The sequence below is a fragment of the Salmo trutta genome, chromosome 15, assembly GCF_901001165.1.
Source record: "Salmo trutta chromosome 15, fSalTru1.1, whole genome shotgun sequence".
In the NCBI taxonomy this organism is placed as follows: domain Eukaryota; kingdom Metazoa; phylum Chordata; class Actinopteri; order Salmoniformes; family Salmonidae; genus Salmo; species Salmo trutta.
The window spans coordinates 34,049,275-34,076,269 of NC_042971.1; the positions used below are offsets into that span (position 1 = coordinate 34,049,275).

Genomic DNA, 26,995 nt, shown 5'->3' on the forward strand with positions numbered 1-26,995 from the left:
CACCTAGTTCTGGCTCTCACTGTCTACTGAGGAGAGGGACTGACCGGGGGGAAATTGCTAGGGAAACAATGAGAAAAAAACTAAAAAGAGAGATAGTGTGTGTGTGAGAGAGAGCAGGAAGTTTGCCCCAGTTCATTCAGATAGGATAAATTGTAAGGCTGACTTCAGATTACCTCTGTGTTTTCTGATTAAACATGTCACCACATTTTTAAATATATTTAACCCTTTTTTTTACCAGGTAAGTTGACTGAGAACACATTCTCATTAACAGCAACAACCTGGGGAATAGTTACAGGAGAGAGGAATGAGCCAATTGTAAGCTGGGGATGGTTAGGTGACCATGATGGTATGAGGGCCAGATTGGGAATTTAGCCAGGACACCAGGGTTAACACCCCTACTCTTATGATAAGTGCCATGGGATCTTTAGTGACCACAGAGAGTCAGGACACCCGTTTAATGTCCCATCCAAAAGTCGGCACCCTACACAGGGCAACTGCCCTGGGAAATTTGTTTTAGACCAGAGGAAAGAGTGCCTACTACTAGACCTCCGAAACCCCTTCCAGCAGCATCTGGTCCCCCATCTAGGGACTGACCAGGACCAACCCTGCTTAGCCTCAAAAGCACACCAACAGTGGGATGCAGGGCGGTATGCTGCTGGCTACAGTAAAGCATGCTTTTTCATACTTTTTTATTTGAGGCACGAATATAGTGGATTCCTTATGACAGTGACAGGCCGTTTAGTGTTACCCCCTTTGACTTATCCAGAATGGGAGAGTTAGTTTCCCCCTTATGGGGGAGAATATGGGAAACTCCACTCCGCTCGACTCTATAGGAACCCTACTATAGGAAGCTCTACTGCTAAACTAGGCTTGGAAACCCAATTTACAGATTAGCATTCCAATAAGCATTCCCCATCAACATGATTTGGGATAGGATAATTACTCTAGAACAGGATCTAAGGGGAGAGGCTATATCAAATGAATGACAGATTACATTTCTCAACCGTTAAACATCCTATGTTCTAACATGTTGACTTCTCCAGTTATTATTTGATGAGGACAATAAACATTTACAGACACACCCATTTTCTTAGGTGAATTTGAGGAATTTGCCTGTTGTTTCCATGCCTGGCTGTCTGGCGTCAATGGAAACTGAAGAACATTCTAATGTCCTCTTCATAAGTGCTTTCTGAATGTCATGTCCTTTCTTGGGCCTGGCTGTCCTCAACATAAAATTGACACTCCGTCCACTTGTCAGGTCATTAATCTCCCCCCCCCCCCCCCCCCCCCCACCCCCACCCTTATCCCTCATCTCCTCTCCATCTTGTATTCTTGCAGCGTGGGCCTTTGGTGCAGAGCATTGTCAGACATTCAGGGCGGATTGTCTGACACGACACACACAGTTGCACACAATCCTCTGTCTCTACTAAGCGACTGTACCCCAGTAAAGATCAATGAGGAGATGGATGTATTATTCAACACATTAATTTAGGGGACGGCGGCATTTGTGTGACCGTTTTGGCAGAGTTATAAGGATTGTTCGGAAAATGATGAAGTTACAATGTAGAGCACCAGGGAAGAAAACAACTGATTAAAGCAGAGAGAGAGCGAGAGAGAAGAGAGAGTAGGGACCCCTCCCAGCTGGTTCCCTGTGTGTGTGTGTGTGTGTGTGTGTGTGTGTGTGTGTCAGCTACAGGGCAATATCCAGGCCTCATTCAGCCTCTCTCAGTGTAAAGTGATGTTTGTGGAAGCGCGTGTGTGTGTGTTTGTGCATGTGATGTTACTCAGGGTAAAGTGATGTTTGTGGAAGCGCGTGTGTGTGTGTTTGTGCATGTGATGTTACTCAGGGTAAAGTGATGTTTGTGGAAGCGCGTGTGTGTGTGTTTGTGCATGTGATGTTACTCAGGGTAAAGTGATGTTTGCGGAAGCGTGTGTGCGTTGGTGTATGTGCGTGTGATGTTACTCAGTGTAAAGTGATGTTTTTGGAGGTGTGTGTGACTAAGCTAATGGGCTCAGAGCGACACGGAGAGATGTCAAGGATGACACTTAATATGATCGCTAGCTACGCTGCTACATCACTGAATGCTGATGAGCCCAGGGTCGAGCTAGCTAAGTGGAGGGTTGGCGCTAAAAAGGAGAGAGAGAGAGAGAGAGAGAGAGAGAGAGAGAGAGAGAGAGAGAGAGAGAGAGAGAGAGAGAGAGAGAGAGAGAGAGAGAGAGAGAGAGAGAGAGAGAGAGAGAGAGAGAGAGAGAGAGAGAGAGAGAGAGAGAGAGAGAGAGAGAGAGAGAGAGAGAGAGAGAGAGAGAGAGAGAGAGAGAGAGAGAGAGAGAGAGAGAGAGAGAGAGAGAGAGAGAGAGAGAGAGAGAGAAAAAATAAGCATAGCTGCTGTGCTTTGGGTCAGTGTCATCTCTCTCAGTATGCAAAACAATAACAGTTTACATAAAACAGCACCCACGCGTCGGTCCAGTTATATAGCAAACTAATCACATCTGCATAGTATGTATATCAGTTAGGCTGCAGCGGGTATGTATTCACTTCACCCAGAGTACTCTATACAGGCAAGGCTTTAGATTGTCAAGTGCCTGGGTTGTTTGTGTCAAGGGTATGCATAGAGCACTAATGGGAAATGTCTCTCTTTATGTAGTGTTGTGGTGTCTCTCTTATCGTGATGTGTGTTTTGTCCTATATTTATATTTTATTTTTAATTTTTAATCCCAGCCCCCGTCCCCGCAGGAGGCCTTTTGCTTTTTGGTAGGCCGTCATTGTAAATAAGAATTTGTTCTTAACTGGCTTGCCTTGTTAAATAAAGGTTAAATAAACAAAATATAAACAAATGTAATGGTCTGGTGTTTATACTGCTGTTCCAACAGCGATGAGTGTTGAGGATGTGGGCAATTCCACGTTAATGGATTACGCTTTGACTCAGTTTTCTTCACTTTAAAATGTATGCCAAACTAAAATATTTAATTGAAAATTTTAACAAACCATACAACTCTATGCTCAAGGACTAGTTGTAACAATGTACACTAAAACATTTACAAAAACACATTTTGTGGAAGAACTGTGCAGATACAAACTTTTGGTAACGGATTTATGGTACAATCTCCCTCAGGTTTTTATGCGACCATGTTTTCCAAAAACTCTGTTCCGAATTAAATTTTAAAGATTGAGTTATAGAACTACAGTAAATTAAGTGGATTAACACCCAGTAACGGAATTACATCATGGGTTGGGTCCCTGATCTGTACTACATAGAAATGCATAATTATAGATATGAATTTAATTATCCTCGTGTTTCACAAGTTTGGACATCACAGCGCAGCACAGCAAAGCACAGACGAGTACAGTATAGTACAATACAGCAGAGTAGGGTAGAGTTCAGTAGAGTACAATACAGCATAGAGCAGAATTCAGTACAGTGCAGCATAGAGCAGAATTCAGTACAGTGCAGTAGAGTACAGAATTACCTATTTTTTTGTGCGTTTTAATTACTTAATTCATAAATAAAATTGATATTAGTAAAATCCCTATAACTAATTGGTAGGTCTACCATTACTTGTTACTTTTGTTAACTTTCATTATCCATCCTCCTCATCAGGGACAGACATTTGAAAATATCTTAAAGGTGCTACACACAGGTTTTTTTGAATTTTTGCATTGTAATTTCAGAAAATGTCCATATAATACAGTGCATTCGGAAAGCATTCAGACCCCTTCCACATTTTTTACATTACAGCCTTGTTCTAAAATGGATTAAATTGTTTTCCCCCGATCAAACCACACACAATAACCCATGACAAAGTGAAAACAGGTTTTTAGAAATGTTTGCGAATGTGGAAAAAGTCAAGGGGTGAAATACTTTCCGAGTGCACTGTATCTGGCACTAATTGTGGAATAATAGTGTTTCACAGTATTACTTACCCGCCAGTGTTGTGATTGGCTGTGATATTCGCCTATTGATTTCTCCCGCCGGAGCGGCATCTGTTGTCAAACTGGGAAAGCTGTTCTGACTTTGTAGCTGTGTTATCTAGTGGAAATCGTTCTGTCATTTCTTGGTTGCTAAAATTCTACACTGTTCGCTCAATTTCAGTTTCTGTGAGAAAACTAGCACTAAATAGTGTATGGAATCGTTGTCCCATCTAAAAAGCTGTGAAATATATTTTAAAAATATTGCTTTTACAGCTGTTTGAAGCTGGTGGGACAAAACCGAAAGTTACCAAGGAATTAGCGATTTCCACTAGATAACACAGTGGAAAGTCAGAACAGCTTTCGCAGTTTGTCAACAGATTCCGCTCTGGCGGAGTAATCAGAAGGGGAATATCACAGTGAAACACAATCATTCCACTATTAGCACCAGTTATATTATGGACATTTTCTGAAATTACAAAAAAAAATCCTGTGTAGCACCTTCAAAGATATGTGGGTTTTTGGTAACGGAATTACTAGACAAAGCAATATTTCTTAAACTTATAGAAGGTAAACAATTTCTACAAAACTAAATATAAGAATTTATATTAGTTGGCAGGGGTCTTTACGTCAACATTGTTGTGTTTTGATGTATTTCTGATACATTTTACGACTATTCAGGCAGATGTTTTCTAAGACATATTTTCCATCTGTTTATCCAGAAATCAAAACCTTTACTTATGCATACTTTTTAAGATTGAAAATCATTAAAAAATATATATCTATGCCTTCATTTCCTAAAAATATAGACTCGTAACTTTCATTTAACACCCAATTTGATATGCTCTTATGAACTTCACATGTTGGTGCTCATGGATCCTTTTACATGGAAATGCCCATGTGTACTTTCACAAGCTCCAAATGAAAATACTGTATTGTGATACATTTATTGGAAGGAGGAAAGTTTTCTTATGGCTGCAGCAGCACTTACTGTATGCTCAGCACTTTCTAAACCACCGATTGTATAACTCCCAATTGTGCATACAATGAAATATTATTGGCCTTTTGTGTATAATCCTTGACTTCCTCGACTTAATTGGAAAAGGTAACCCATGGAACCTCCACCTGAATGTTACTTTATTACTCAATACTCTTAGTCTATTTAGGGCATTTCTGCATCAGGGCTGTAACTGTTATTGCTCTCGAATACAGGCCTTGTATGTGATATTAGATTGGATTGTAGTAGGAAACCAATAAAATAGTCTTTATGACTGAGCCCCAGCCCTGACCGTAGGTCATTGTGGGACCGTGTGCTTTCGTGTTAGTGTGTCTGCGTGCATGCATGGCTTAACATTGCTGCTGTCTTATACCACAAGATTGACCACCCTGGGCAAGTGTTTACTATAGACCTACTTTGGATGCTGAACGGCCAAAGTGATAATGATGACCTCATTTAACAGAGCCTAGGGCGTTGTCTATTTCTTCTCCTTATCATCTCCACCATAATTTACTTTTTGTTTTTACAATTTCATTCTTCAATGTAACTTCAAATTGACTTTCTCTATCTCCGGCTTGTTGTGTTGTTTCAGTGCTCTGCGTAGTTATTCACATATATTTACAATCTATTTAAGAAACATCTCTGAAAGTGCCAGTGCTGTTAGAACCCAATTTTCTACTAAATTAACTCTGGCTCTAAGCATCGCTTAGCACAACACTACACCGTAGTGGAAAAGGGCTTCTCATTTCTTTCTGTCTCGTCTGTAAGTAAACGTTGCGATCATAATGAGTTCATTATAACGCGTTTGTATCATCAACAGCCGAAGACGCTAAACACAATATCGCTGACAAACACAGAATGTAAAGACTTGATTAATGTTGTCCCCATTAATTGAAATGTAGGTTTTGTTTTATAGATGGAGACAGGGCAACAAATGCGATAGGCTTTATTAAATATTCTCTGGAGTTGTTTTAAATGGCAAGTGTAAAATGTCATGTGAATACATCTATTACTGCTTCCCAGTTAATTAGCTGAATGAAAGGAAGTTATTCTGCTCATGGAGAAATATTGCTGTTACCTGCCAGTGTGAGAGCATGTTACCTGCTTCATTTTTATATTACCAACCTTGAATTTATACACGAAACTACACTTGGGAACAGTTAAATGTCTCCTATTGCAGTCGTACATATTATGATTTTACATTATATTACATGATGTTTTATTTGGAGATTGTGTTGCCTATTGAAACTGATGCACCCGCAGTAACCTGTAGTTCCATACAGTAAATGACTGCTACTGTTAAGTGGGTATGTATTGTGGGGACCAGGGTTGGGTAGGTTACTTTCTAAATGTAATCCATTACAGTTACTAGTTACCTGTCCAGAATTGTAATCAGTAACGTAACTTCTGGATTACCCAAACTCGGTAACGTAATCTGATTACATTCAGTTACTTTTAGATGACTTTCCTCTTAAGAGCTCCCGAGTGGCGCAGCGGTCTAAGGCACTGCATCTCAGTGCAAGAGTCGTCACTACAGTCCCTGGTTCGAATCCAGGCTGTATCATATCCGGCCACAATTGGGAGTCCCATAGGGCGACACACAAGCATTGTCTGGGTTTGGACAGGGTAGGCCGTCATTGTAAATAAGAATTTGTTATTAACTGACTTGCCTAGTTAAATAAAATAAAAAGAGGCATTAGAAGAAGCCAAAATGTATTGCCAATTGAACGACATCTATTGCAGGATAAATCAATGTTAAAGTTTACATAGTTGGCCATATATGGATGTTCATTTTACTTTATGGGTTGGTTATGTAGGCGTCTTCTAACCCATCGCTTTCTACATATAATAATACGATTAAATTATATCTTTACATTAAAAACCAAAGTCGATCAGAATTCCAGTCATTCCAATAAATGTTATACGGATGTGGAAGTATAAATTGGCCAAATTGTTTTACCGAAGCATAACCCAAAAACTAAGGACTTATTAGCCAGCCCTACTCTGTTGTTTATGATTTTGTTGTCATGGAGGACTGATTGGGCTCATTGATTCCAGTTGAAAAATAAATGCTGCGCTCATGGAATGGCATGCTTTGAGCACTACTGAAAAGTGCTATTTACATGTGAAAAATGAATGTATATGCTGCATTTTCTATAGGCCTATTGTTTACCTTTTTGTTGGTGATACTTTGATATCTTGATAATATGCAGCTCTTTAAAGGGCAAATCCACAGATGAAACAATAACAAATCGGCCGCACCAGCCTCTGTTTTGGTAAAAAGCTGAGGGATGGGCCTGGAGAAATGTAACCACTCTCAGATTAATAGACAGAGCTATGGATGCAAGGACTGACCAACCATGATATCAAAAGTATTGTTTTAACCATGTTAAGAGGCTATACAGTGTGTGTTTACATTTACAATGTTTACAAACATTGGAGAAAAACAAGCTTATATTTTAGGTTCTCATGGAGTGTGACAGTTAAACTAAGCTCATGAGGCATTTATAAGTTATATTCTTCAAGAATCAATGAATATAAATCCAAAAATGGATGTAGAAACTGCAGATTTCCCCTTTTAAGTCTATCAAAAGTGTGTGAGTTTGAGCATGTGTCCATTATGCCTATGGATTTTCTTTTATCAGCATGAATTAGATTAGAATAAAATTGAGGCTTTTATTGCTCAAAGACTTGGATCCGTAAATATGCAGCTGTTGCAAGAGCACATTTTTCACTGTATGTTCACTGATTTCAAAAACAATTGATTGACAGGCAGCTTAACGTTCTTGAATTCAACCATTATTGGGTTCAAATACACATATTGATTTGTGAACAGCCATTCACAACAATCACAATCCGTAAGGCGCAAATAGCTAAATGAGAGAGAAGCAGTGTGATTCACATCAATACGCTATGTAGATATCAATAATAAGTGATATCCGTATCGCCGAAGACTTCACTGCTGTTATCCTTACCTCCAAGTGTTTATTCAAGTTGGATAATCTTTGGATGCCGACAGCAGTCACACCATTGGAAGACATAGCTTGGACTGTAGCCTACAAAAGCCTATTTCTGCTCTTTTCCCGCGATCCATCAAACACATTTGGTGTGTCATCATAGTGGTCTCTGACTTGTGGTCAGACTCGCTCACGTTGAACAAATTTAAACTTGAGCCTTTTTTCAATGCTAATTTGAATGTCATTGAGAAAACAGAGAAGTGTCAAATATATTGTTTTGCAAACATCCTTTCTGAATTTAAAAGTAATCCTCGAAGTAATCTAGTTTTTCAAAAGTATCTGTAATCTTATTACAACATTGAGGCCCAGCATACCTTTAATATGTCACTGAATGTAAAATAGACATGGCAGGGAGGCAGCTAGGCGCTACACCAGGAGGCTGTGAGACAAGTCAAGATCAAGCAATGAGGGAAATAACCAGACATTCCCATGCATACATGAATATCATTTTGGTGAGAGAGGAAAAGAGAACAAAGAACATCATATTTAATGGTTTTTCTACAGAGCCTACTCTGTACAGCATACCTTCCTCTCACCTCTCATGTGATCAGCAATGCAACAGAAACACCTTAATCGTGACCATCAACATCATCATCAACACAATCATAATCATTGTTGTTCACTTTTGATTATTGCTTTGGTTATAATCCGATAGTAAAAGGCATGTTGATTTAACCCAGTATAACAGCACATATCTCCTCCCTCTTTTTCTTACACTCTTAGAAAAAAGGTTCCAAAAGGGTTATTTTTGGTTCCAGGTAGAACACTTTTTGGTTCTAGGTAGAACCCTTTTGCGTTCCATGTAGAACTGTCTGTTGAAAGGGTTGTACATGGAACCCAAAAGGGTTCTACTTGGAACCAAAAGGGTTCTAACTAGAACCAAAAAGGGTTCTTCAAAGGATTCTCCAATGGGGACGGCCGAATAACCTTGTGGTTCTTGATAGAAAAAAAAGGTGCTAAGGGTGTATGTACGTTTCCCTTTTTCCAACTGACTCCTTTGTCTTGATGGAGCTGTTCAGCTGCAGACAATGTACACATACATTCACTTTTGTTTTGAACTGTTTTGAACTGTTATGACACAATAACACATGAAGACAATGAGTTACAATTCTAAAAAGGTTGTATGTGAATTTCTTAACACAATCACCAAAAACACTAGTGAAGGACACTCACTATTGTGACTGTGAGTGCTTTGAGTGCAATGTATGAAAATATCTTTATACTGTAAATAACATTGTTTGGGAGAGATGGCATTGACACATACTTTATACAACGAGAGGAGATGGATAGAGAGAACTCCTTAACCAAGTTATTCTGTTCTATGTTATTCCATCCTTCCTCTAAAGAGAGTACACAGTAGAGTAGCTCAGGCAAATTTGGCCCGCAGGTGGTTTTATTTGGCCCCCCAAGTTGTCTGAGCAAAAATAAATATATATACAGTTGAAGTCGGAAGTTTACATACACTTAGGTTGGAGTCATTAAAACTCGTTTTTCAACCACTCCATTAATTTCTTGTTAACAAACTATAGTTTTGGCTAGTCGATTAGGACATCTACTTTGTGCATGACACAAGTAATGTTTCCAACAATTGTTTACAGACAGATTATTTCACTTATAATTCACTGCATCACAATTCCAGTGGGTCAATGTGGAGAAATGTCCTCTGGTCTGATGAAACAAAAATAGAACTGTTTGGCCTTAATGACCATCGTTATGTTTGGAGGAAAAAGGGGGAGGCTTGCAAGCCGAAGAACACCATCCCAACCGTGAAGCACGGGGGTGGCAGCATCATGTTGTGGGGGTGCTTTGCTGCAGGAGGGACTGGTGCACTTGACAATATAGATGGCATCATGAGGAAAGAAAAATTATATGGATATATTGAAGCAACATCTCAAGACATCAGTCAGGAAGTTAAAGCTTGGTCGCAAATGGGTCTTCCAAATGGACAATGACCCCAAGCATACTTCCAAAGTTGTGGCAAAATGGCTTAAGGACAACAAAATAAAGGTATTGGAGTGACCATCACAAAGCCCTGACCTCAATCCTATAGAACATTTGTGGGCAGAACTGAAAAAGCGTGTGCGAGCAAGTGAAACCGATGTGAAATGGCTAGTTAGTTAGCAGTGGTGCGCGCTAATAGCGTTTCAATCAGGTGACGTTACTCGCTCTGAGACCCAAAGTAGTTGTTCTCCTTGCTCGGCAAAGGCCGCGGCTTTTGTGGCGCGATGGGTAACGATGCTTCGTGGGTGTCAGTTGTTGATGTGTGCAGAGGGTCCCTGGTACAAGCCCAGGTTGGGGCGAGGAGAGGGACGGAAGCTATACTGTTACACAAGGAGGCCTACAAACCTGATTCAGTTACACCAGCTCTGTCAGGAGGAATGGTCCAAAATTCACCCAACTTATTGTGGGAAGCTTGTGGAAGGCTGCCTGAAACGTTTGACCCAAGTTAAACAATTTAAAGGCAATGCTACCAAATACTAATTGAGTGTATGTAAACTTCTGACCCACTGGGAATGTGATGAAAGAAATTAAAGCTGAAATAAATCATTCTCTCTACTATTATTCTGACATTTCACATTCTTAAATAAAGTGGTGATCCTAACTGACCTAAGAGAGGGAATGTTTACAAGGATTAAATGTCAGGAATTGTGAAAAACGGAGTTTAAATGTATTTGGCTAAGGTGTATGTAAACTTCTGACTTCAACTGTACATACAAATACACATTTCTGTTACACGATTTCTGATATCCATCCAGTTTGATTTCTATTTGCCATATATTTCACAAAAGTTCTGAACCCAGACACAGTATATTTTACATTTGTTATCTTGTTGTTATTAGTCCCACCCTTCCGCTCCATCCAACCCCTCCCATCTATCTCTTAACACCGCCCGTAGTGGATTTCTATTTGCCATATATTTTTCAACTGTGCTGGGATTGCTATTTGCAGCGTTAGCTCCAGGTAAATGTTGCAATTCTTCAGCCATTCCTGGACCTGTGACCAAAAACGAGCTACATATGGACAATACCAAAATAAATGATATAATGACTCTGCCTCTTCACAGCAATATCTGCAGAGCTGGTAAGGTTGTATCCCCCATATATATATATATATATATATATATGGGGGATACAACCTTACCAGCTCTGCAGATATAGCATTCTATTGGTTGCAATCATTTTTTCTAATAACTTCAATTGAAAAATTCAAAGTTTTGAATCCGGCGTCGTTTTCCGTGTCAATAAACCATGTGCAATGGAATCAGTACATCGAAAATCTCTTCCCAACTATTTTGCAATCTATATGGCACAGCTGTCAATTTTTTGTTCCTGAAATGGAACTGTTATATATTTTTATTTATCACAATTTTCTTCAACCAATTTTGGTCTTTAATGCAGGGCCGACATACAAGGATCTGAATACTTATGTAATGTGATATTTAAGTTTTTTTATTTTTATAAAATTTGCAGCAATTTTAAAAAACTCCTTTGTCATTATGGGGTATTGTGTGTAGATTGATGAAGAAAAAATTTGCTTTAATCGATATAAGAATAACGCTGTAACGTAACAAAATGTGGAAATTGTCAAGGGGTCTGAATACTTTACGAATGCACTGTATGTATATATATATATATATATATATATATATATATATATATATATATATATATATATACAAACAAATTGTGGGAGAGGTATTCCCATGCATAATAGAGAGACACGTGATCATATACAAATATAAGCAAGGTGTGAAATTATTATGTTTTAGTCAAATATGTTATCTGTATGGGCTTCCTGCTGTCAATTTACAGACTACAAATGATTTGTAATTATGTTCTGGGCCCCGACCATTCGTCAAGAAAAAATCGTCCCACGGCTGAATTTAGTAGCTGGAGTAGCTCATCTCAGGATAGCGGGGGTCGCTTTTTCATCTATCGCTCTCTTTTTTCTTACCTTCATAAAAAAATGAAGGCGACCTTCCTCATTTTCTCTGCGCCAAACTTGCAAGAACAATTTAATTAAGTCTTCTGTCAGGCATGGAGATTCTTCTCCCTCCGTGTCAGTCAGAACGGTGAAACACATCAAGTACGCGACTAATGACACTTGTATTAGTGGTGTAATTCCCTCATGCATGTTATACAGGTTTCTGTGATCGCAGCGGCTTGAATGCTAATCAGTCACAGGACTTGTTCCAACAACTCCACTTTGTGTGTGTGTGTGTGTGTGTGTGTGTGTGTCCAGGAGGTAGGAAGGTAGGATGCGCAGCAGCTTTATCAAAGCCAGTGTGAGACAGGGTGATAGGCTAATGAATGAAAAGACTGCCAGGCAGATCAAACAGCAGGAATCAGGATGAGGAAGGAGGGTGTCTGTCTGGGGGAATTCTCCTGGAACCCCCACTCACCTGACACACAGCTCCTTCCTTTCCCTACCTAGAACGCATTGGGCGCATAGCATCTACATTCAAGGACCTCACCTAGCCCACAGTTTGTGTGCGTGTTAGTGGATTGTGTGTGCACAGTTGTCTGTAGCGTGGGTTATGTGTTGTGCTTGCCCGGTGTTCTCCTCAGCCTCTGTCTCTCTGTCTGTGTGACCAGTGTGTGATTAAACATAGTGTAACGAATGAGGACAGTCAGGGTCAATCCTTTGTTGTTCTGATTTGGAGCACTGTCTCAGGAAACAGCAACCTTTTAACCAATGTGTGTGTTTGTGTGGGTCTGTGAGTGAGAGTAACATGTTTAGCTCTTTTTCTAGCTTTCAAACTATCACACATTATATTTAGTATGGTTCAACCTGTCAAAGTTGCTTCCTTGATATGTACTGGTTTCTGAAGAGCAGGCTGATATTCAAATATGCATTAAGAGTGCATTTATTTTTAACGGGTGCTCAATCCTTGAACTTACCCCCATCTCTGATGTTTGTGTGTGTGTTTCAGACAAGTGCAGTGCTGTGTTCTGGAGGATGTTCTCTCCTGGCAGTCAGCTCTCTGTTGGCCATCATCACCATCTTCCTGCCCAGCGGAGGCTGTGAGAGGAGGATCTGTACACTGGCTGGATACATGCAGATGGCTGCGGGTGAGTACAGAACAGACACACACACACACACACCTGTCAACAACAACACACAGACTTTCTATTACCTAGACGAGATCTGACCAAACTGGGGCCGCAATGCTGTTTGGTTTGGCCCGAAAGAAGGTTACAACTATATATATATATATCTCAACTTAGAATTAGTAAAGTCGTTTCTGAAATTTGGTTGTGCATCAGCAGTTTTCCACTTGTAATGGAAGTCACTGGCAGTCACTTAATTAGCTCATGTTAGCAAAACATTTTTAGATGCTAGCCAGCTATCTAAACCTTGTAGTACAAATTACCAACCTGGCACGCACAGGGGCCCTAACCTCCAGGGGGCCCCATAGATTTTTTTGTGTCACTCTCAATCAGATATCATATGACCATGGTATAAGTCATGGCAAAATGTGTAGAATTGCAGAAAATCTGCTTTAAAATTGCAAAGGTTTCTCACCACCCCATGGCACAATGTGTAGAATGGCAGGAAATTAGCTTTAAAACTGCAAAACAATGCTTCACCTCATGACAAAATTAGTAGAATTGCTGAAAATGTTCTTTAACTCTGCCCAAAAATGTACCTAACCAAAATCTCTCTTCGGGCCCCGAAAAGGCTAGAGGCGCTTTTGCCTGATTAGCTTCCCTCATGTTTTCCTGGAATATCTGATGCATTTCAGTGACTTACTGCTGCAAATACAAATTGTTACACCTTTCCCATATTCAAGTCATTTGAAACATATTCCAGTTATTAGCCTTATGAACGTAGAAACTTGGTTGCAGTTTCTGTGCCACAATGGTTACTTTTTTTAATTAATCTTTTTAATACTGGTAATCAGAATCGGTTGTTATGTGTCAAGTTATATGGCTACAATTTGATTGTTGGAAGTGTGATTTTATGATTGCTTACTAAACAGATATTGTTTACCTGTTATATTTCTAAATAGATAATGCCTATTTGTTTGGCCAGTGGCCCACCACTCAGATTATATTTTGGCCCACCAAACCTAAAGATTTGAGCACCCCTGACCTACACGGTAGATAGTGTTGTCTACTCAACGGCTGATATACAAGTTCAAGGTGAATCATAAGAGAGTTATGAATGAAGTCCCTTGGTCCCATAAGTTTCTCCCATTTCTCTGCTTGGGCCTTCTTTGGTGATCTAGGTAGGCTATATCTTCATCTGTAGAGCAATTCCACAGAATGACGCTAAGACACCGATTTTTCACTTTAAAAGTATGCCAAACCAAAAACATTGATTGCAAAGTTGAACAGACCATACAACACAAAGACTACTTTTAACAATTTCCACTGAAAACTTTACTGAAACACGTTTACTAGAAGAACAGTGCAGATCTACAGTTTGGTAACAGAAAAACAGTCACATCTCTCTCAGTTTTTTATGCGACCACATTTTCCAAAGAACTCCGAATTAAGATTCAAAGATGTCTGCAGAAAGAAGGAGTTGTCAGGTATGATATGACACCTTGAGTTTGAAAAAATCTATTTTGGTTATGGAACTACAGTAAGTGAAATGGATTAACACCTAGTACCAGAATTATTGTAACATAATGACTTCATGGGTCCATAATCTGTACTATACAGAAATGCATAATTATGAATGTCATTCTCTTCAATTTGGTTGGTCCGGATTGGACCAAAATATGTACCACTCATTGACGTATATTTCACATATTTGGATAGCACAGTACAGAACATTAGAGCACAGTACATTACAGTAAAGTACAGTGGAGTTCAGTACAGTAAAGTATAATTCAGTAAAGTACAGTACATCAAGTAAATTATACTGTACTTTACTCTAGTGTGCTGTACTGTTCTAAAGTTTACTTTACTGTACACCTGTACTCTACTTTTGTTTTCTCTACTGTACTGTGCTCTACTCTACTGGTTGTCCAGTTTTCACACTCTTGCTTTGACCACCACGTGACAGAAAGAGAAAGAAAACAGTTATGAGCTGAACATAACAGTATGCCAGTGGAAGAGGACAGTAGCAAATGAGCTCCCATTGTAGCTAGTACAGTTGCAGTCATTCTGTTGCAGATTTTTTGGTCATTCTGTTTCTGATTTGATAACAGAATGGCACATTTCAATCACTAAATAAATCATAAACCAAATTGATTTCAGTAAAAACACTAACTAATTGGTAGGCCTACCTTTACTTGTTACTTCTGTGATCTTTCATTATCCTCCCTCATGAGGGAGAGAAATGAAGAAATATCTTAAAGATATGTGGATTTTTGGTAACAAAATGACAAGACACTAGGCAATCTTTCTTAAACTTACAGATGGTAAATAATATCTGCAAAACTAAATGTACGTGTTCATATTAATTGGCAGGTGTCTTTACATCAACATTATTGTGATTTGATGCATTTTAGGACTTTTTCTACCAGATGTTTTCTAAGACCCCTTTTCTAGCTGTTGGACCAAAAGTCAACGCCTTTGCTTATTCCTAATTTGTAGGATGGAAAAACGTTGAAAAACTGTATATGACTTCATTTCTAAAAGCTATAGACTCTGCTTTCATTTGACACCAGATTTGACATGCTCCTATGAACTTCACATGTTAGTGCTCATGGGTCCTTTTACATGGAAATGCCCTTTAGTGTTCTCTATAGGTATTAATCCAGTACACAGATACTTACAAGCTACATACAGATAAAGCTGCCTATCATCTGAAGTGAAGAGGAGCTCACTTTGTTGCCAAGGCACAACACTCACACAAAACCAAACGGAAGCTGCTGCTCTTCAGGCCTTCAGCGGGCCGTTGCTAGGTTACGGGTTGCGGTGGTGGAGTGAAGTGTTGCCCTGGCGTAGTGATACGAGGAGGGCACCGGGGAGATCTAAAGGTGGCCGTAAAAAGACAATTACAGCCCCTTAACACAGGTCATTGGTTCAGTGGGACTATCAGGACCCTGCTTTCATTCAAACAGGGAAGTAGCCCCATAAAACTTAGCATGAGAGTTGCTGGTGATATGATGCTAGGGTATAATGTGATGTATACACACGACGCCAGCCAGGTAAACTAACCAGACCTAGCTGCTGCCCATCACCCTGGTGCATAGGCCCTCCACACACTGTATAGATTGTGCACGTTTGTGTGTAGTTATGTGTTTATCAAAGTGTGGGATGTTTTGATATCTGAAGAGCACAAACTGCTCTAACCAACAACTCTGACACTCCCGCAACACTGCCACAACACTCCCACGACATCCAGTAAACTATAAAGGATATCCTGTAGAACGAGAGAAGAGAAAGGGCTGACTAAGTACTGCTATTATTTCATATCCTGAAACATATCCAACTCCGAGAAAAAAGCCCCTGAAACAACAACAACACACTTTTTCACACTGGGCTTTTCAGACACTTTCTTTGGGAACCGTTCCTGGATTTCCTGCCGAAAGCCCTTTTGAAAAGCTCAGGTCTTTTTTAGCCGCACTGTGTAGTTCAGGACGTTTAGAAACGAACAAGTCTTACAACTCTCAGTTTTAGCACCTCCCTGATTATCTCACTAAGATTAGATCTACTTCTAGTTTGAAATGATGAGAAAATGTTTGTTTACTTTTCCCTTCTCATTTACTTAGCGTCAGCACAACAGCATTGATTTTAGCCAATGAGCCATTGGATTATCGACTTATAGTTTGACGTATAGCCAGGGAAGTGGTATTTAACACAGGCTAATTAGTAGCTATATTCATTAGTCAGGTTAGATTGCAACCTCAATCTATATTGACAAAGTCGAGAGCTTAGTTCCTAGACGGGGCTAACGGTCTGTTTAAAAGGCCTGCCTCCCACCTTTTTGAACACTTCATACCTCTCCAGCCCCGACATGGGCTGTGTCCACCCATACTCCAGGCCAGATCTGTGGCAGAGCTTGAAAAGAGTAGGCTATAAAAAATTAAGAGAGTCACACACTATAATGTAAGCTTCCAGTAATTTATTGGGTAAACACACCATTTTGACGAAGAGCCCAGGCAGTAGGAAGCTAGTCTAGGCCAGTCAGCCTCTGTCTGTGTAATCCTATAGTGTGATATAGCTCCCACTGTCTATGGTATCATTTATACAATGCATCAGAACAATGCAGAAGCTTTGGTTTCTTTGTTCAGTTTCCAGGTTGTCTCGTCTTGATAAACAGAGTTTTTTTGGAGAGAGTACGAAGCCCCAGAACGACTGAGATCAAACTAGTGTGTCTGTTTGTTTTCTCAGGCCTGCTGCGTGTGCATGTGCGTGTGAATGATGGAAGAACGATATCAAAAGGCATCAATGGACAGATAACACTACAGTGGGAACAGTGGCTTCATTATGCTGTGCAAATGAACACTGTTTTAAGAAGGCGCTCGTTTTGTAGACTGTTAATAAGAAACAATTGAAGATAGCTTTTAAGACAATGGTTGCCTAGTGTATTCGTGCATTTGCTTGTGTGCATGTGTTAGAGGATTTAGCTCCCCTCACTTTCTAAAGCCTTGATTCCTCCAGAGTGTGTGTGCTCCCATCCTCACACACACACACATACACACACACGCAGCAGAACTAGAAAAGGCTTTTTAGACATAAAAACAGCCCTGCTCTTTGTCCTTTCCCAGCTCTGAACTCCCATGGGTGAAGTCCAGGATTAGACTTTGAACTCGCTCAACGCAGCACAGTGCTTCCATTCGGTGCTGCTGAGGTTCAGGGTTCTTCTTTCCCCCTGTGCCGCTACATGGTGGAGTATATAGTGTAGCACGTGGCTAGCAGTCTGAATGTTTTAACGGAACATGGAGGGTGCATATTTTATTGGGCTGTTTCTCTTAGTGGGCTATAGGCCTACTGAAGGACAGCTCTGTGACCTGTGTGTGTGTGCTGGAACCGTATGGTTTTTTTCATGAGCATGGCCTTATTTCTATTACAGCATACTGGATGACTCTCATTCAATTCATTCATCGATAGGTTTAGGCTACTAAATGATACTCAAATTTTCCCTATACCCACCATGGGGTTACTACAACCTAGCCCAAGAATGAAAGTTTACAATGTAGGTGCACACAGGTTGAGAGACACATTTGAGGTCACAGACGGTGACACATGGAAAGACAGTGACATTTAATACCGCCTTACACACTCTAGCCTGCATATAGCTGATATAGGGTGTAATCATTAGTCCAGCAGTTGCAAACAAGAGTTTATATTGGACAAATTCAGGTATGTTTATCCCCGTTTAATTCCATTTGCTTCCGTTTAAGAAACGTTTTTCAACAGAATCGGCGGAATGAATACACCCCTGATCACACGTAAACACAGTTAACTTTCATAGCAGCCACTTCGTATTCCTTGTCGCATCTATGCGCTCTCCTCCTCTCACCTCTTCCCTTCGCTTGTTGACTTCAATGCACAACACATCAGCTGTATGTGACCAGGCGAAAAAACCTTTCCAAGCCAAACCGCTTCACACAGCCTACATCGTTGTCACCATATTAGGTAAAGTAACATAGCTAATAGAACTAACGCGTTAGTAAACCCGCTACAATCATGCAGTAACATTACAATGTACAGTCAGTAAGCAGTTACACCGGCGGGCCCCTGTGGCAAGAAATTAGTAATACAAAAAGCTTACCTTGACTTGGAAGAGTTCCAGTGTTGTGTTGGAAAGTCATAGCCAGCTAGCTAACATAGCATCCCTCTGTTTGAGCAGGGTGTTTCAGTAGGCTAAACTAGCTAGCTGTATTTTCTAGCTAAGTAAGTGAAACTGAAAAAAAAATGACAATCTCTAGTTCTCTCTTGCTTCTCCTTCATTTTGGAAGAAATTAATTTATTAAAAACTGTTCAACTAATGTCTTTCTCTCTGAGTCAACGACTCACCACATGTTATACACTGCAGTGCTAGCTGTAGCTTATGCTTTCAGTACTAGATAATTCTTTGATCCTTGATTGGGTGGAGAACATGTCAGTTCATATTGAAAGAGCTCTGATAGGCTGGAGGATGTCCTCTGGAATTTGTCATAATTACTGTGCAAGTCTATGGAAGAGGGTGAGAACTATGAGCGTCCTAGGTTGTGTATTGAAGTCAATGTACCCAGAGGAGGACGGAAGCTAGCTGTCCTCTGGCTACGCCATGTTGCTACCATGAGGCTACTGTAGACCTTTTTTTACATAACATTGTGTTTTAATCAATTAGTTGGTGACGTGATTATATTTAGTATAGTTTTATACATTTTTTTACATTTACATTTTAGTCATTTAGCAGACGCTCTTATCCAGAGCGACTTACAGTAGTGAATGCATACATTTCATTTCATACATTTTTTTGTTGTTGTAAAAAAGGCTAACTTTTTAAATGTTTTACAATTGTAATTTTTTATGAAATTTACTGAGGAGGATAGTCCTCCCCTTCCTCCTCTGAGGAGCCTCCACTGGTTTCACAGTAAGGCAGTGGAAAGCTGGGTAAACTGAGGAGCCACCCGCCCTTATACATACACTCACACATTCTCAGGAATGTTTTTTCACAATCACTATACGGGTCTCTTATCTTTGCCTGTCACGCTCATGCTTTTTAGACCTCCTCATTATTCTAATCAGTCATTTCAATGCAGCTCTATGGGAAAGACAAGCTCATGTCAGGTGAAGAGAGTATTGTGACAGAACAGTGACTCTGTGTGGTTCTTTTGTTCAACACTGAAGACACGTCACGCTCTGTTGGAGCCACAGGCAGTCACAGATACAGGCATGCTGTAATTCCATTTGCCTCGGGTAGCATACTGTATTTACCACAAAACAGCAATGGAATATCATATAATTGAATGAAAAGCTTTCGGTACATTTCACTTGTTTGTTTTTGACTCATACAAGCACCCAACCAAAAATAACAGAATCCAAGAGCATTTGATTCATCAGTTGGAGCGTCATTCTCAAGTGTAATACAAAGTCAACCTCCACCCAACCTCCGCTATCAAATTCATATTTCAAGGCGTTTTTCTCTCACACACACACACACACCATTTTATTGTGTTCCTGTGTGATAGTGCTGAGGAGGCAGCAGCCTGCTGTGTCCACCCTCCCCTGGGCAGAGCTGCTATGCAGATGTCCTCTCGAACATGAATATCAAAGTATCACAACTACTTTTATTAAACTCTGCAGAACAGCAGCACTGCTATGGTGTGTGTGTGTGTGTGTGTGTGTGTGTGTGTGTGTGTGTGTGTGATGTGCGCACATGCACTTGAGGCCCATGTGGTTTACAGCTGAGCTGCACCTGTGCTTGATGATGCTGTCGTTACCGCTGGCTTCATCAGTGCCAATAATGAACATGTGCCAGCTGTCAATCATCACAGTGGTGTTTCAGTTAGAATGTACTACAGAAAAGATGGAATGCACTGTTCACCAACATAGGGATGGTTGGAATAGAAGATAGTGATAGTAATGAAAATACCTTATGGTAAAACCTGTCACTCCTAGACCAAAATGTAGCACACATAATATTGGTTGAGGACCTGTCTGTTGAGATTATTTTCTGCATCTCTTTGGAACATATCTACCATACTATTTTCAGCATGCCTTTGGAGTACTACATTTTATCTACCCAGGAGCAAGCCCATGGTGGTAACAGAGATCTGAATGCTGTTCTCCTTTTTGAACTCTCTCTCTTTCTCTTTCTCTCTCTCACTCCCTCTCCAACTCTCTCTCTTTTCCCGCTCGTTCTCTCTCTCGTCCTCTCATTATAAGGAGAACACAACATTCCGTACATCCTTACCAGAGGAGACAGGGAAAAATCTTTGATTACCAGTGGCCTTTACAACATAAATGCAATTTTAGAGACTAACAATTAGAATTATTCTGAAAAGAAGAAGTCAGCCAGCAAGATGCTTAGTTAAGCAGTTTAACTTTTTATATTATATTAATATACATAATCACTTCAGAGTGTATATCAAATCAGTTAGCGCAGGGTCCAAAGTTCATTCCCACAGGCAAAGCAAATCTTTTTTGTAGCTGTAGCTAGTATTGGGGCCAGGAGGTTGTGACCAGACCAGGACCCTGGGACCCAATCTATAGGTTATAATAACTGTCAATCAGAGGAGGCTGATGAGAGGAGCTATAGGAGGACAGGCTCATTGTAATATCTGGAAGGGAATACATGGATCGGTATAAAAAACATAAAACATATAGAAACCACGTTTGACACGGTTCCATTTATTCCATTCCACCCATTACAATGAGCCTATCCTCCAATAGCTCCTCCCACCAGCCTCCTCTGCTGCCAATATCTAAATAAATTGTCAACTCCCTCCGATGTAGGGCATGATGCTTTTCAAATCAAACACACTTCTGAAAGTGCAGTGTGGAAAACACTGCTATCTGCAACGACTGAACTGCAGCTCCAGTCCAATAGTGTTTTTTCCATCGGTGTTCCCATTTGTTTCTCTCTGCAGGTTGGCAGAACTTGACCCAGTTTAGCTGCTGTGTGTGATGCTGACAAAATGACCTTTCACCTGTGACTCACAGCCCACTGTGACAGTAGACATCAATCAGGGATGTGTGTCCTCCAGAGTTATGAGGGTGTGTGTGTGTGTGTGTGTGTGTGTGTGCTTGTGTGTGTGCTTGTGTGTGTGCTTGTGTGTGTGTGTCTTTGTATGTCTCTTCCTACCATGTGTCATTCTCTGAATAATCAGAGCTCTATTTGCGTTGGCTGTTGATTGTAATATGGTTGGTCCCCTGTCATGTCTCTCCACTGGTGCCCCAGAGCTTCTGCTCCTCACAGTGAAAAATGTTTAAAAATATATTCTCTTTCTTTCAAACCATGGATATGTTCTGCTGTGTGTGTTTTCTCCCCTCAGTGGCTGGACTGCTCCTGTACAGTATGTGTTTGATGTTGGGTATTGATGGACACTGGTGCATTTTACATACACAGATACTATACATTAACCACACTACTAATTGGTCTGCCAGCCAATTAAATCTGCACAGTCATTAAGGATGTGCTGTCATGCCTCCTGATTCATCTGTGTTTAATCCACTCGGGAGCACTGGCTTTGTGAACATCTTGGCTTCAACCACTGTTCAATATGTTTCATCTTTACATTACTTTAATGTTGTTTTTTGAGAGAAACCATCATTTTCAACCTGGACTCAGGTAGACGTAACATAGTAAACGTAAAGCTACTTAGTTTGTTATGTGACCATTCGTATGGTATGTATTCATTTGTGGATGTCCATCATCCATTTTGTATGATATGTTACTAATTTGCAATTAGAAAAATATGTTACGAATTTATGAAATGTACGATATGTTACAAATTCTAGTGTTAGCTTAGCTAGGGTTTTGGCTTAGAGGTTAGGGTTAGGATTGAGATTAAGGTTAAGATTAGGGTTAGGAGTTAGTTCAAATGGTTAAGTTTATGGTTAGGGGAAGGGTTAGCTAACATGCTAAGTAATTGCAAAGTAACTAAAAAGTAGTGTGTCGTTGCTAATTAGCTGAAATGCAAAAGTTTTCCGTGATGAGATTCGAACACGCAACCTTTGGGTTGCTAGATGTTCGTGTTATACGGCTACCTATCCAGCCCAACCAACCACCCAACTTTAGTTTTTGCCTTCAGTAACCTTTTGTCTTATGTAACCATACCAAACATAACAAATCATACTAATTTGAGTGTCCGGGATTTATGTTTACTATGTTACGTCTAGTCTATGAGACGAGGCTCTCATTTTCTCTTTATTTTACTGAGAAATACAGTTCTGTGTTGTCTAGTCACTGTGTTTCTATATGCAGCTCAATGTGCTTCAAGTGAAACACACACACACTATCAAAGTGGGGGAAGCAGCACATTGCTGAGTCGTGTCATTGCACAGACTTATGAATATCAGATGGTGTCGCAGACAGAGGTGTGGGGGAGAGGGGGAGTGAGAGGGAGAGAGAGGGGTGGGGAGAAGGGGAGTGAGAGGGAGAGAGAGGGGTGGGGAGAAGGGGAGTGAGAGGGAGAGAGAGGTGAGGGGGAGTGAGAGGGAGAGAGAGGGGTGGGGAGAAGGGGAGTGAGAGGGAGAGAGAGGTGTGGGGGAGAGGGGGAGTGAGAGGGAGAGAGAGGTGTGGGGGAGAGGGGGAGTGAGAGGGAGAGAGAGGTGTGGGGGAGAGGGGGAGTGAGAGGGAGAGAGAGGGGTGGGGAGAAGGGGAGTGAGAGGGAGAGAGAGGGGTGGGGAGAAGGGGAGGGAGAGAGAGGGGTGGGGAGAGGGGGAGTGAGAGGGAGAGAGAGGGGTGGGGAGAGGGGGAGAGAGAGGGGTGGGGAGAAGGGGAGGGAGAGAGAGGGGTGGGGAGAAGGGGAGTGAGGGGGAAAGAGAGGGGTGGGGGAAAGGGGGAGTGAGAGGGAGAGAAAGAGGTGGGGGGGGAGAGGGAGAGAGGGGTGGGAGAGAGGGGTGGGGGAGAGGGGGGTGAGAGGGGTGGGGGAGAGGGGGGTGGGGGAGAGGGGGGTGAGAGGGAGAGAAAGAGGTGGGGGGAAAGGGGGAGTGAGAGGGAGAGAGGGGGATTGAGAGGGAGAGAGAGGGGTGGGGAGAGGGGGATAGAGAGGGAGAGAGAGGGGTGGGGAGGGGGATTGAGAGGGAGAGAGTTGTGCGGAGAAGGGGAGTGAGAGGGAAAGAGAGGGGTGGGGGGAAAGGGGGAGTGAGAGGGAGAGAAAGAGGTGGGGGGAAAGGGGGAGTGAGAGGGAGAGAGGGGAGGGGGGTGAGAGGGAGAGAGGGTGATTGAGAGGGAGAGAGAGGGGTGGGGGAGAGGGGGAGTGAGAGGGGTGGGGTGAGGGAGGGAGAGGGGTGGCTGTGAGAGGGGTGGGTAGAGGGGGAGGGAAAGAGAGGGGTGGGGGGAAAGGGGGAGTGAGAGGGAGAGAAAGAGGTGGGGGGAAAGGGGGAGTGAGAGGGAGAGAGGGGAGGGGGGTGAGAGGGAGAGAGGGTGATTGAGAGGGAGAGAGAGGGGTGGGGGAGAGGGGGAGTGAGAGGGGTGGGGTGAGGGAGGGAGAGGGGTGGCTGTGAGAGGGGTGGGTAGAGGGGGAGGGAGAGAGAGGGGGGTTGGGAGGGGGAGAGAGCGTGAGAGAGGGAGCAAGCTTTAAATCTTTCATGTCCTCTTGGAATCAGCGGATATTTCTAAGGATGCTCTGCCTCATTTTTCTGTCTCTTCTTCTTTCATTTTAAATGTGGTGGCTGGATTGAATTATTTTACTTGATTAAAAGCGGAGGTTTAAAGCAGAGAGGTGTAAGGTGCAAAAATGAATGAGTGTTCTTGTTTCTTATCTCCACTCACTCTCTTCCTTTTCTTCCTTCTCCTCATACTCTCATCCGACTATGAAAGCCCTCTTACACACACGCACACATGCACACACACACGCACTCAGCCCCTTGCTCATGAATATTACATGAGTGCTTCATCTCTGAGGGCCTCTCGGCTTTTTCATTTTGCCAAGTTACAGTCAGACCTCAATGCTGATTGGCTGGAGTCAATGTCCGCCCACTCAATGCTCTCAAAGATGACATAGACAAACCTAGCTTCCTACAATGTAGTCCCGCCCCATCAGGCCTGTCAATCATCCTGATTCACATTTCTTCCATCTGCATCAACATTGTTTGTGTGTGTGTGTGCGTGTGCGTGTGAGTTTAAGCTGTGGCCTGGTTCCCATCAGTTCCCTGAAATGGGCTGTGAGTGGTAGATGAGAACATACAGTAGACATGACTCATCAGAGGGACTGTGTGATTGGACATGTCAAACTGTGTTAGGTCTCTGTTTAGCTCTTCCCATTGGTCACCTAGTCATGAAGAGTTAAGTCTGCTGGTGATGTACTTTTTAGGTGTTGCTTCATTCTCTACTTTTGTTTTCCTCTTGCGGTTAAATCCATCTGCGCACATCCACAAATTCTCACACACACACACACACACATACCCCCACACCCACACACCCAGCGTGATGGATCGCCCAGGCTTTCTCCATCAGTGTCCTATTGGTAGGTCTCCTGAGCATCTCATTACCATAAGCTAAATTGATGTGTTCTCTCTGTTAAGTGAATTAAAAACAGTGCTCCAGGAAGACAGCCCAGGGGAAGGCAGCCAGACTGACTGACTGGACTGACTGACTGGACTGACTGGACTGACTGACTGACTGACTGACTGAATGACTGACTGTCTAGCTGACTGACTGACTGTCTAGCTGACTGACTGACTTCCTGCATTGAAAGATGTCTGGCAGGTAATGGCAGGTGTTGATAAAAGCTATGAGGTGGTCTCTGGTGGAGGCTGCGTGTGTTTTAACAGAATGGGTAGGCCTCTGTGTGGTATGTGTGTTATTTTTAACAGAATGGGTAGGCCTCTGTGTGGTATGTGTGTTATTTTTAACAGAATGGGTAGGCCTCTGTGTGGTATGTGTGTTATTTTTAACAGAATGGGTAGGCCTCTGTGTGGTATGTGTGTTATTTTTAACAGAATGGGTAGGCCTCTGTGTGGTATGTGTGTTATTTTTAACAGAATGGGTAGGCCTCTGTGTGGTATGTCTGTTATTTTTAACAGAATGGGTAGGTCTCTGTGTGGTATGTGTGTTATTTTTAACAGAATGGGTAGGCCTCTGTGTGGTATGTGTGTTATTTTTAACAGAATGGGTAGGCCTCTGTGTGGTATGTGTGTTATTTTTAACAGAATGGGTAGGCCTCTGTGTGGTATGTGTGTTATTTTTAACAGAATGGGTAGGCCTCTGTGTGGTATGTGTGTTATTTTTAACAGAATGGGTAGGCCTCTGTGTGGTATGTGTGTTATCTTTAACAGAATGGGTAGGCCTCTGTGTGGTATGTGTGTTATTTTTAACAGAATGGGTAGGCCTCTGTGTGGTATGTGTGTTATTTTTAACAGAATGGGTAGGCCTCTGTGTGGTATGTGTGTTATTTTTAACAGAATGGGTAGGCCTCTGTGTGGTATGTGTGTTATTTTTAACAGAATGGGTAGGCCTCTGTGTGGTATGTGTGTTATCTTTAACAGAATGGATAGGCCTCTGTGTGGTATGTGTGTTATTTTTAACAGAATGGGTAGGCCTCTGTGTGGTATGTGTGTTATTTTTAACAGAATGGGTAGGCCTCTGTGTGGTATGTGTGTTATTTTTAACAGAATGGGTAGGCCTCTGTGTGGTATGTGTGTTATTTTTAACAGAATGGGTAGGCCTCTGTGTGGTATGTGTGTTATTTTTAACAGAATGGATAGGCCTCTGTGTGGTATGTGTGTTATTTTTAACAGAATGGGTAGGCCTATGTGTGGTGTGTGTGTTATTTTTAACAGAATGGGTAGGCCTCTGTGTGGTATGTGTGTTATTTTTAACAGAATGGGTAGGCCTCTGTGTGGTATGTCTGTTATTTTTAACAGAATGGGTAGGCCTCTGTGTGGTGTGTGTGTTATTTTTAACAGAATGGGTAGGCCTCTGTGTGGTATGTGTGTTATTTTTAACAGAATGGATAGGCCTCTGTGTGGTATGTGTGTTATTTTTAACAGAATGGATAGGCCTCTGTGTGGTATGTGTGTTATTTTTAACAGAATGGGTAGGCCTCTGTGTGGTATGTGTGTTATTTTTAACAGAATGGGTAGGCCTCTGTGTGGTGTGTGTGTTATTTTTAACAGAATGGGTAGGCCTCTGTGTGGTGTGTGTGTTATTTTTAACAGAATGGGTAGGCCTCTGTGTGGTATGTGTGTTATTTTTAACAGAATGGGTAGGCCTCTGTGTGGTATGTGTGTTATTTTTAACAGAATGGGTAGGCCTCTGTGTGGTATGTGTGTTATTTTTAACAGAATGGGTAGGCATGTGTGTGGTATGTGTTTGCTTCTGAGGCGTTCTAATGGGGTGTTTTTGTGTGTGTGTGTGAGAGAGAGAAAGAGAGAGAGAATGTGAGTCTCTGCAGGATATCGTATTGATGCAGCGCTCCGCTGTGCTCTGAGACAGAGATACAGCTCTGTGTTTGACAAGATAAACACGGTACACACACAGGAGCATGCTACAACCCCCTCTCTACATTCCTGT

The 26,995-nt window shown here is 41.6% G+C and overlaps 1 protein-coding gene across 1 annotated transcript in view; it reads left to right on the forward strand.

Annotated features, from left to right (window-relative positions):
* The window catches only part of LOC115148863 (transmembrane protein 211), a 203,255-nt gene that overhangs the window by 41,590 nt on the left and 134,670 nt on the right, over positions 1-26,995 (forward strand). Inside the window, exon 3 of the mRNA XM_029691152.1 lies at positions 12,855-12,993. Coding sequence (XP_029547012.1) covers positions 12,855-12,993 — 139 coding nt within the window. The remainder of the gene's footprint in view (positions 1-12,854; positions 12,994-26,995) is intronic.